This window comes from Perca flavescens, chromosome 18 (genome assembly GCF_004354835.1).
Source record: "Perca flavescens isolate YP-PL-M2 chromosome 18, PFLA_1.0, whole genome shotgun sequence".
Taxonomy (NCBI): Eukaryota; Metazoa; Chordata; class Actinopteri; order Perciformes; family Percidae; genus Perca; species Perca flavescens.
The window spans coordinates 2660822-2673523 of record NC_041348.1 but is presented as its reverse complement, the minus strand read 5'-3'; the positions used below and the strand labels follow the sequence as shown (position 1 = coordinate 2673523).

The window sequence follows — 12702 nt, the reverse complement described above, 5'->3', positions numbered from 1 at the left end:
CCGAAACTTCTGGCAGAAATACACGGAGCTCAAACGCGACACATCTGCCGCAGCATGTCCACAGCAGAGCGCATCCATAAACCTGAAGCTGCGCATCTTTTTACAGCGAGAGTGGACACTAAGCGACGTCCACTTTCATATTTGTCAGTCAACTTTTCAAAATACATTTGGGGTTACACTCAAAACATTCGGGGCTGAAGCCCCGGCAAAATGTGTGATGCTGAAGGAGACGGAGCTGAGCTCCAGCAGGGTGTGTTGTGGACCTGAGGAGCGGGACTAACCTCTGCTAGTATCTGTACTTCTACTTGAGTAATGAATGGGAATACTTGTGATACCTCTGGAAGTGGAGTTTTGACACCAGATGGCGGTAATTCATTTGAAGCAGGAAATCAACCCCAGTTCCACCAGAGAGGAAGTCGTCCACCAATGTTGTCTTCCGCCGCCTTCATTCACGTGGAGGAAGAAGAACCGCTCGTGTAGCTGACGGGGACACGAGGAAAGACTCAAAAATGACGCACTTAGACGGAATAATGTAAGTTTGACCACGCGTTCCTGAGAACTCTCTGTGTTTAAGCGTCTGTATGTTGTTGACTGCTCGAGAAACTGACTTTATTAAGACCGCTAACGTTAGCCGAGCATGGCGTCTGTCAGCTAACATTAGCTAGCTAACAAGTTGTATTTTTCGCATTGACATATATAAATGGTTTTACGTTACGTTATCTCGGTGTTTCCCGTCAATTCAAATCGCTATCGCTATCGTTATCTAACGTTACACATGATGTAAATGAAGTGTCAGTCACAGCATGTAACTGGTGGCATAAGTACAGTGCTAAGCATAAATGAATACACCCATGCTGAAGTTGACTAAAAAGAGGAATAAAAAAAAATATTCATTTGGAAATTGATCTTAATGCCTTAATTAAAAAAATGAGGAAAAATCCAACCTTTAAGGACACCAATTTTCTTTGTGAATGAATAATGTATCGTGAAGAAATAAATACAGGGGGTAAAAGTAAGTACACCGCTATGTTAAATTCCCATAGAGGCAGGCAGATTTTTATTTTTAAAGGCCAGTTATTTCATGGATCCAGGATACTATGCATCCTGATAAAGTTCCCTTGGCCTTTGGAATTAAAATACCCCCACATCATCACTTATCCTTCACCATACCTAGAGATTGGCATGGGGTAATTTCCTTAAAATAATCTCTCAGTGTAAATCAAACCAGCTCTTAGGCTAACTGAAATAAAACCATGCCAATCTCTAGGTATGGTGAAGGGTATGTGATATGTATTTTAAGGAAGAACCTTTATCTATTTACAATACATTATTAATTCACAAAGAAAATTGGTGTCCTTAAAGGCTGGATTTTTCCTCATTTTTTTAATTAAGGCATTAAGATCAATCTCCAAAAGATGATTTTTGTATTCCTCTTTTTAGTCAACTTTAGCATGGGTTTATTCACTTATGCTTAGCACTGTAGGTTAGGACACAAACTGTTAGCAAAATGTCCCTCTGGCAGGAGGCTGCGGTCCATCACGACCAAAACCACCCACCACAAGAACAGTTTATATCCGACTGCAGTGGGTCTCATCAACAAGGCCCGGGACCCCCACTGACAGACTGGCAGACTCTTACCCCCCATCTTCAGTCACTACATGTTATATTAACACACATCCTGGACTGTTATCCCTGACCATTGCACATACTATACATACTGTGAACTTTTGCACATCCCCCTGATCAATATTTTTGCACAACCTGCACTGAACCGTTCTTGTATGCACCAAGGTTAATTCCTGCAAGTGAAAACTTGCTTTGGTAATAAATATGATTCTGATTCAGATGCACCAACAAGGAGAGAACACTGAGGTTATTTATTCAGAGTTTCGTGGGGGGAGCTAGTCTTACATTGCACCAAAACGATGGTCAGACTGGCATACCAGGGGAAAAATGGAGTACAGCAATGTTCTCACAACAAAGGCTCACAACTAAACTTTCAAAGCCCAATTCTCTGTGATAGAAAAATACAGGTCCTAGATAGATGAAGGCTCTAAATAAGTTTCAAGCAACTACAACAACTGCTACACTATGGAAGGAGCTGTCACGCTTGTAAAATTGTAATCTGATTACTGCTGAACTGCATAACCATAGGAGTAGGCCTGCACGATTCGGGGAAAAATATGAATCACAATTTTTTTAGCTTAGAATTGATATCACAATTCTCTGCCACGATTTTTTTTTTTCACGAAGTGTAATGTTTATTGCACACATGAACCATGACAAAACCAAACAAATTGGCAGTACCAACCTGCACATTTTGAACTAAGTATGGCCCTGATACAGGCTCTATCTGATCTCCTTGAACATGTCTTTACATAATTAAAACATGTCAATGTCTAATGCTTTCTATAAATTAATTGAAGGAGGGAAAAATAAAATCGAAGTCATTTAAAAATAAAATCGCAAATGGGTGAATCGAGATCGTGATTTTATAACGATTAATCGTGCCGGCCTACATAGCCATAACCAAACCATAGCCCATTTATTTCAGTGATGGGTTTCACTCTTGTATTGCAAGATTACATGTTTAGCATACAGGTGAAGACGGTTTGTGCCAATTTTATTAGCCAACAAAGGGTTGATATAGATAATATAAATTACTATGGTAGGCGAGCAAAAGAGGGAGCATCATGGGAGTCTTGTTTCCTTTTGTCAGGCTCATGTTAGTCTAGATAGGTATGAAATGAACAATTATTTAAAATATCTCTCAGTTTCAGATTTGCTGAATGAACTCATTGTTTCTTTAGTTTATATCGTAAGATATTTGTATCCCATTACTGATGCCTAAAGTAATGTTAATATGGCCCATTTAGCTTAATCAGCAGTCAGTATTATGAAATGTAAATGAATCATCTGAAACATTAACATTTTTGAAGCTAAAATATTTATCATTATGAAAGACTACTAATGATCACAATTAGGATACCTTTTTTTTTCTCAAAGTGGTTAGTCAATATATTAGCCAGTCCTTTCAACAATGTTGCACAGAATGAACTTTTATATTTAATTTGTTATATTTAGTTTACTGGGCAAAGGATAGAAATCAATTGTTGGATTAAAGGTGCAGTAGGTAAGCCTCATAAAACTAACTTTCTGACATATTTGCTGAAACTGACCCTATGTTCCAGTAGAACTACATAAAGCAGGTCATTTAAAAAAATAAATCTGGCTCCTCTGGCACCACCTACAGCCTGTAGTGTGATTGTAAAAATCCACCGGGGAGGGGAGGGGGGGCTTAGAAACCGTTTTGGGCTTTAGCAGAAAGGGGGGGACAGAGAACTCTTTTGGCCAAGTCCTGGATCTTCGCAATCCTACCTATGGCGCCTGTGTTTTTCGCCACTGTTGCTTTCATCATAGCTCAGCACGGACAGGCTGTAAAGCTGCCGAGATTGTCAATTTGTATACAATGACCCACGGTAACTTCAGCAGAATAAACAGATCAACTAATTATTTGTGTCTATCCTCAGAAAACCCAAGACAAAGCGCTCCAAGCGCTTCTTAGAGAACAGAGCGCCCAAGCTGGCCGAGGATGTGAAGACGGCCATGATTATGAAAGGGGGCAACACCAATCAAACCGTCACCCAGGCCCTCAAGGACATAGTAAGTAGCCTGATGATGCACTCTGTAAGAAAGACCTTCAAGCCATGACTTATTTTACACAGATGCATGGGCTGTTATAAAGCTTTACTAGTCATATTTATCACTCTCCAGATGTTGAGATAATTGTACACATGGCAACATCACACTGCATTCTTCTGTTACAGTTCTTTTAGTAGCTTATTATCAACTTATTATCAAAGAAAAAATTGTTATTTGAGGAAACAAAAAGGAGTGCTGCGTGCGTGACACTGTGTGCACTGCAGTCTCCAAATTGTAACTAGGGATTGACCGATATGGATTTTTTTTTGTGCCGATACCGGGTTTTTTTGGTTAGTTTTTTCCATCAGCCTTAGCCGATCACCGATACGGGCTGCCGATTTTCTCGAGCTGATATTTGGAGCAGATACTGCTTTTGCTCCCTCAATTTACTCATAAAAATGTAAACTCTGCCACACTGGATTTGTTTTCAGAATCTGCTCTGCAATTTCTTTAAAAATAATAAACAAAAACACAGATCAGTGTCACTTCTGCAATCCTTTTACAATCATATCACCCAAATTATGTGTGCAGTGTGCATCACCTTACCGGGGATTTCCACCAGATGCGGAACGGCTCCGAAACGGCGGCGGAGTCATTAGGTTTCCATTAAAGTCAGTGTGTGCATTTCCACTGGTTGCATAACGGCTGCGTTCTGACTCCGTCCCAGCTCCGGCGGTCCGCAGCAGATACGTAGAGCTTCTATTTTTGCCGGACGCCGGAGAGCTCCGCAACAATTCAGCACACGGCAGATAGCGCGGGACAGGAAGTCGAGCACAGAAACAAAATAAATATCCGGTTAATTTTCTAAATAAAATACACCGTGCTCATGGCAGATCATATTTCCCTGCACTACAGCTTGAAAACACAGCACAGAGCTGTTTCCCCTCTACTCCTCTGGATGGAAACTAACTATTCTACGTGAATTCGCGAACTTGTGGGTCCTCGTGACTACAGCTGTCAGTCATGGCCGCAGCCAAATCCGGACCTGGTGGGTATTGACGGACGGCGGAGCACGCAGCCGGCACGCAGCGGAGCCGATACGCATGCTGTGGAAATGAGGAGTTATTTCCTTCTTTGCTCTGGTCATAATCACTACGGACACTAGAAGATGCTGCCTTACAACAAACCTCAATGTGGGTTTTCCAGTAGAAAATACATGGAGAATATGATTTACATTGCATTACTTTTGAGGACCGCCTGTTTTAATGAGAGCAGGGGGTAACTTTCTGGGTTTTTACCCCAGATTATCAGAGGGCTACAGAGGATTGCAACCATATTTGGCATTGAGTTTAAATGAAAACTGCTGACTCACTAGCAGAATTATGAATTCAAACAAGAAATCTTTTCTTTCTGCAGTACTCCCTGAAGAAGCCCAATGCTGTGCTGTACAAGAAGTAAGTGGATACATATCTAACTTAGTTTTGTTTTCCATTTCAAATAATCTCCCAGTTAACCCTTGTGTTGTCTTCGGGTCAAATTTGACCTGTTTTTCAAAATGTCTAGATCACAAATATGAGTCTTCTTTTAACTACCTAATTTTAGTTACCCCAAAATAACATGGATGATTCCACACAAGTACAACAAAAGATAGGATCTCTACTTTCATTGACTTTTGGGTGTTTTATAAAAATATTTTGAAGAAAAAAAAACGTTTCAAAACCAGACTGAACGTTGACATATACACTTTTTGGGGGGAGAGTAGTTAATAGAACTGTTTAGAAGTGGACTGTTCCTAAAACTACGTTCCTGTAACTACTTGGTTGGAAAGAGGCAGTCTCACCGGTGTTGCTATGGTAATCAGCTGAAGATCGCACCTACACTGAGGGGATACCGTGTAGAGCCAGACCGATACAGGATTCTTAAGGCCAATATCGATACAAATATTTGGTGATTTAAAAATCCGATTTTTAAAAAAAATATCCACAAATGTGTAACAAAACCTAAACAGATTTCCCTAACATTAGTTATTTATGAGTCCTCACTAAAATAATATGATAATGCAGTTTAAAAATAAACTTTTTGTTTTATTGTCACAAAAGAACAGAGGAACATCAGTTGAACTGAATTGAAGTTTGGATAAATTAAATGTATAAAAAATAAGTCCATTGAACAAAAACACACAAAAAAGAAAATTAGTGTTGCCAACAGGGAGATTGTAGAGCGCCCTCTGGTGGACAAACTATGCAACACCAACATTCAGAATATGGTTGATTGTGTTTGGTCCGTTTTTATTTTAAATACCGGTATTCATTTATCGGCCATTATAAATGCTGATACCGATAGATGGGAAAATGCCTAATATCGGCCCGCTGATGTAGCGGCCGGGCTCTAATACCGTGTGCAGTGGAAAGCAAAAAGATAAAGGTGCTGGTACCAAAGGTGAGTTGAGTCAAACCCTGTAGTGGAAATGAGGCACCCGGTCCTTTTTTTGAGATAGAACCAGTAGGAATATTAACACTGTCTGATGAAAAGCCAGGGACTCTGTTAAACCATACATAATCCAGCAGAACCATTCCTGACCCTAACCCTATAAAACCCTTTTTTATTTGCTTTTCAGGAAGAACATAACACGGCCATTTGAAGACTCCACATCACTGGTAAGTGTACAAGACGCAGGGTACACCTCAAATGCTTCAATACTATTTGTATATCTGTTAACATGTTATCAGTGTCATTACTTATCCTATTATCTCTTAATCAGGAATTCTTCTCCAAGAAGACAGACTGCTCTCTGTTTCTGTTTGGCTCCCACAACAAGAAACGGCCCAACAACCTCGTATTTGGTAAATTCTCTTTTCTGTCGCTGTATCACTCAATCAGTTTAAAGGTCCCATGGCATAAAAATTTTACTTTATGAGGTTTTTTTAACATTAATATGCATTCCCCCAGCCTGCCTATGATCCCCCAGTGGCTAGAAATGGTGATAGGTGTAAACCGAGCCCTGGGTATCCTGCTCTGCCTTTGAGAAAATGAAAGCTCAGATGGACCAATCTGAAATCTTCTCTTTATGAGGTCATAAGGAGCAAGGTTACCTCCCCTTTCTCTGCTTTGCCTGCCCAGAGAATTTGGCCCACCCATGAGAGAGAGAGAGAGAGACATCATGGCTTTCAAACGAGCAAAGTGGAAGTTGGTCAAGGCCACCCCCCCTCCCCTCTCCTCCTCAATAGCTATAGCTATATAAAAGAGACTTCAGATACAGTATTAGGGGACCACTAAGGTCTATATAAAAGAGACTTCAGATACAGTATTAGGGGATCATTAAGGTCTATATAAAAGAGACTTCAGATACAGTATTAGGGGATCATTAAGGTCTATATAAAAGCATCCAAACGGCCTGTCATGGGACCTTTTAAAACACACATTGAGACCCCAGTTATGTAATTTCTATATCCTAATTAAATGTACACTAGCTCATTTCTTTTACCCACAATTCTACGCATGTGCTGTATTTTCAGCTGCCAAGTGTGTCACTTTTATATATTTATGTAGTAATGAAGAATCCTCACCAGCTGATTGTAAGGGTTCCAGTCAGCTCCCATGTTGCCCAGCGTCGGACTACTCCAGACCTGCCAACCTGTACGCATTTTGCGTAGTAGATACGCATTTTGACATCAAACACGGTGATACGATTTGTCACTTTAAACTACGCAAAAATCAGGTGACTGCTTTGAGTTCACTCGTTGACGTGCAGTAGCCGTCTCAGTCTAACATTTGATGATAGTAGGCAGCTAAAACTTATGGCTAAAACAGCGCAGCATCCACGAGCATGCTGGAAAAAAAACTAAAGAGTTCGACCAATCACACCGTCGGGTCTCTTCCTCTAATGTCAAGCGGGGATATCAGCTACTGATAGTAAAACAAAAGCATCAGATGATCGGATTTGATGTAGAAAGGTGAAATTGTGAAACAAATTAATTTACGTAGCCTACCTGTCAACTTTGGAGAAATATTATTTATTTATGTTATTATTAATAAAGTCTTGGATTTCGTTACAAAGGTCTTGCGGTTAAACTGAGCGGAGGATGTGCGCAATGTGTTGGTGTCTGTCGGACTTTGTCTGGCCGCTCGGTGTGTGTCTTATAACAAACAGAGCGAGCAGCCGGCGGACTCTAACATCTGTTGATCCGTGCAGGACTGGAAGACTTACTCACATCATGTATTGCAGTAAAAGTAGAAAAAACAGTGTTGTAGAGTTACAAATTACTTGTCAGTTACAAGTCCTGCATTCAACATCTTCCCTATGTAATAGTACAAAAGTATTATCAAAATATACTAGTGCCAAAAGTAAAAGTGCCAAAAGTAAAAGTGCTCATTATGCAGTGTAATATATTTTATTTTATTGGATTATATAATGATCCAATTAATTGTATTAAATATGACCAATAATTTAAATAAAATGTTTTATTTAATTCAAGTAGCCTACTTGAACATAATTATTTTCTAGGGTTTAAAATGTAGACAGGTTTGACATTTAATGGCCCATTTATTCCGCGTGTTCGTGAACCAGAACGTCGACAATAAATCAGTAAGTTGCTACTCAAAAAGGTTTTTCAAGGTTGGCAGGTCTGCTACTCCCACCATTATCGAAATAATAATAATAATAATCTGTTAGTGCGTAATGTATGGAAATATGTAATATTAGAGATGGAAAAACCGGCCAAGTGACCGGCCAAGTGATGTGTGTTTCCCTTTGTGTGTTTGCAGGTCGTCTGTTTGACTTTCACGTGCTGGATATGATTGAAGTTGGAATTGAGAAGTACGTCTCTCTGAGTGATATCAAGGTAACGGTTGCAGCCAACGTTGGCGTTTTTTTTCTGTAAAGGGTGAAATGGATTTTCCGTCTTGTAGTCATGAAGGGTCAGTACAAAATGTATCACATGTCATGCTATGGTTACCTGCAGTTTGATATATGGGTGATTCCTGTTTTGGATAAAATGTCCATGTCTCAATGATTTCCATACTCTTATTATTGTCTAAAGATCTAGAACCAATAGAGATGCACCGATTGACCGGCTGGTGACCGTAATTGGCCGATGTTGACGTGATCGGCCATGACCGGCGCCCGGCCGGCCAGTCTGACATGTCGATTTTATACCAGTCAAATCATGGATGTATTAAGAGAACTGGATACAGCGTTTGGCACAATGCCCCGTTCATTCCATTGAGTGCTCATGATTGTGTTGTCGTAGCAACATGCACGTTCATGAGCTTCTCTCTCGTGTCTCTTAAAAGTATAGTTTGTTCTCTTAATACATCCATGGTATACGTGGCGAGCTCATGAGCTGTTTTCATACAGAAGTTTAGTTTGCTAAATATATCAATTTTTTTTTAGTTTGATATTGGATGTGGAAAGAAGGAAATGGTTCTTCCATAACATTGCACTTTAGATGTGTGTGAATTTCCCACAACAGGAATAATTTATATAGTTCTATTTTATAGCGATCGATTATCTGTTCAAAAAATGTTCCAAACAGGAAATAGTTTCAGCACGGCTCTCCTCATCAAAGTTTTTTTTTTTTGCTTGTGCACTGTTAAAACCAAGGGGATTGGTTACGTTCTTTATGCTAAGCTAGGCTAACCATGTCTTGCCTTGAGACATAATGGTAATATTGTTTGTCTCCTCTCACTCCCAGGAAGAAGGCAAATAAGAATACTTCCCAAAACTATTCAAGCTTTTGTTTTGATGTGATATTATACAGAATGGTGTGTGTGTGTGTGTGTGTACACAAGCACATTTAATGACCATAGTAAACCAAATAAAGTTATTACAGCTTTATAAACCACACAGAATGTGGTAAACCAGGAAATCCATAACGCTGATAACACAAGATCAGACACTTAAACCAACATATCAGACTGAACTGTAGTATCACCATGACAACCAAACCGGCCTGACCAGGTGGTCAGTCTGAGCTTGAACGTGCAGCTCTGTTTGCTTCAGACAGGAGAATAAAAGGGACTTTTGTCAAAAGTTTTTGTCTACATTTTCTCCCTGTTGTCGTCGTTGCATACCACACTTTTTTTTTTTTTTTTTTCTGTCCGCTGTTACCTAGGATTGAAAGGAAACTGGTAATGGAACCTGGTTTTTGTATCTTTCTGTTGCAGAACAGCAAATGTCCCGAGGGCACCAAACCGATGCTGGTGTTTGCAGGGGAGGCTTTTGATTCGGACATTGAATACAAACGTCTCAAGAGTCTGCTCATAGGTATACACTTGTTATTACACTCTGTGAATGTGTCTCTAAGATTTCATTTAGGTGGACATGGTGTGTTTTTTGTTCCATTATTAAATGGCCTTGTCCACTTCTTTGACCCACCTTTCAGACTTCTTCAGAGGTCCCACTGTGTCAGCGGTGCGCCTGGCGGGTTTAGAACACGTTCTACACTTCACGGCCGTGGAAGGGAAAATCTACATGCGCAGCTACAGGTAAATTCAATTTCAATTCATATTTATAACTAGCATTATTACACAGGGAAACCTGGCAACCCAAAGATTGAAAGAAAAAAAAATGGCTTAAACCCTAGAGGGTTAAACAAAGTTTGCATCTAAGAAACGTTTGCATTAAAGAAACACACAGACTTATTGGGACTTTAGCTTACTCACCGAATCCCCCAGAGTAAGAGAAGTCCATACATACCCTTCTCATCTCTCAATCTGTCCTAACTCTGTCTGACACCCCCACCGCTAGCCTAGCTTAGCACAGATCCTGGAGGTAACCGGCTCCATCTAGCCTAGCTTAGCACAGATCCTGGAGGTAACTGGCTCCATCTAGCCTAGCTTAGCACAGATCCTGGAGGTAACCGGCTCCATCTAGCCTAGCTTAGCACAGATCCTGGAGGTAACCGGCTCCATCTAGCCTAGCTTAGAGAGAATCCTTCTGAGAATCTAGTTCCCAGTATGTATATGATTAGAAGATGGCTGTGTGTCATGTGACCTTGTTATTTGTACACGCTGTGACTACAAATCACAACATGGAAATAGGAACATGTTGGCGTTTTTTTGTCACTTATTGGGAGCAGTAGGCTAGATGGAGCCGGTTACCTCCAGGATCTGTGCTAAGCTAGGCTAGCGGTGGGGGCGTCAGACAGAGTTAGGACACGCACGGAGATGAGAAGGGTATGTATGGACTCATCTAACTCTGGGGGATACGGTGAGTAAGCTAAAGTCCCAATAAGTCGGCGTGTTCCTTTTTTAAATTGGTCAGAGTAATCAGAGTAACAAAGTTGTGCTCTGGGTGAAAAATAAATCACAAATAAGAAGTTACCGTCTGTCACGTTAGCCAGGAGGAGACTCCTGTTCATATATTGGTATCCACCAGCCACACGTGCTCTGCTTACATCCCGTACATCAGAGATCTGGATGTCATGTTGTCATTGCAGGTGTCTGCTGAAGAAGTCTGGGTGCCGCACGCCGCGGATAGAGCTTGAGGAGATCGGGCCGTCGTTTGACTTGGTCTTAAGAAGAACCCACATGGCTTCAGATGACTTGTACAAGTTAGCTCACAGACAGCCCAAAGCCCTCAAGGTAAAAGAACTCTTTCATTTGATGAGAAATGGGAATGAAATGTAAACAAGATGTCTACGTACTGGGAAAATGTTGGATAACTGACCTAAACAGGAGCTTTCTTCCCACTATGCTCATTCATCTATGCATATGACCAAGCTATTAAAAGTATATTATAGAAAGTATGTGATAGCCGTGCCCCATGAGGCTGTACTGCTCATTACTCACCAAAAAAAAGAACAGGCAATGACGCTGTTCTTAGATCCTGGCCATTAGTGGATTGAAACATGTAAACTTTGTCCTGAGGATGGCGCCAGAGGAAAGACCTCTGCTTAGTTACCATTTTAGAACATCTTACAACACGGACCCTCCATTGGGTCACTATAGACTCGTGCTGTGCAGCCCAACAATGTTCTGTCTTACCCACAGAACCTCTTTTGGTTCTAAAAGATATTCTAAAGTTTACAAATTGTGGAAATATTAGCTCCCAACAACTATGTAAACGCTTATTCCGATCGATTCCCTCTGAATGTGCCGACGGGCCAGTAGTTATGTCTGTAACAGCTGAGTTCAAAGATCAACAATCTTTGCGCAGCATCACTAACTGCACCTTTTTTAAAGGGTAACTTTGCCGATTTTTAAAACATCTGGCACAAAAAGTTCTCTGAATATATAAGCAAGTTCTCAAATTAACATGTCGTTGACGCTTCTCTTTATCACTGATACAGCCCAAGAAGAAGAAGAACATTTCCCATGATGCCTTTGGTACAAAGTTCGGCCGGGTGCACATGCAGAAGCAGGATCTGTCCAAGCTGCAGACCCGTAAGATGAAGGGCCTGAGGAAGAGGAGGGGACCGGTGGACACTGAAGACAAGGACACACAGGCACCCAAAGTGGCCAAAGTGGAGAGCTGAGCTGTGGATTCACATCGTCTAGTTTATAAGACTGACTACATGCTTGGGCTTGTGACCAGCCCCCACGCAAAGAGGATGCAGCTCTATTATTCCTGCACCCTCTTGTTTTTCCCCCCTTTTCCATGTGACTTTCAGATACTTCTTTGTCTTGAGCATCATTAAAGGTCCAGTGTGTAACGTGTTTAGTTGTTCATTATCAAAATCTGTGTTGCCTGTTCACAAACATGTCCTTTTTCATGAATATTTACCGCCACCATCAATTCCAAGTATTCCTTTTGGCTTGAAATTTTACATTTGCATTCACATGAACTGGGCTAGATGCTCCATATTCATGTGCCATCTTGAAATATGTTAGCCGGTAAGGGACATACAGGACATACTGCTCCACCTTTTGCGTTTTTGCATTTATTTTGGTAAGACAGCTGAAGACATAAAGGGCAAGCAGTTAAAGAGTGTGCTAAGAAATCTTTCTCTAGAGACTGAAGCTGTAGCTGCAGCATATGTTGATTGACATGTTTTAATGATGTAAAGACAAGTTCAGATAGTCTGTATCAGGGCCATATTTAGTTCAATGTGTTATATG

General features: G+C 40.7%; 1 protein-coding gene across 1 annotated transcript; it reads left to right on the top strand.

Moving 5' to 3' along the window:
* Positions 1-306: 306 nt before the first annotated feature.
* rpf2 (ribosome production factor 2 homolog) lies at positions 307-12300 on the top strand. The gene is made up of 10 exons (XM_028605489.1): positions 307-532; positions 3531-3663; positions 5059-5096; positions 6260-6299; positions 6404-6485; positions 8407-8483; positions 9808-9907; positions 10026-10128; positions 11082-11226; positions 11934-12300. The coding sequence occupies exons 1-10, from the start codon at positions 510-512 to the stop codon at positions 12117-12119; spliced, it is 927 nt and encodes a 308-aa protein (XP_028461290.1). The 5' UTR covers positions 307-509; the 3' UTR covers positions 12120-12300.
* Positions 12301-12702: the final 402 nt, after the last annotated feature.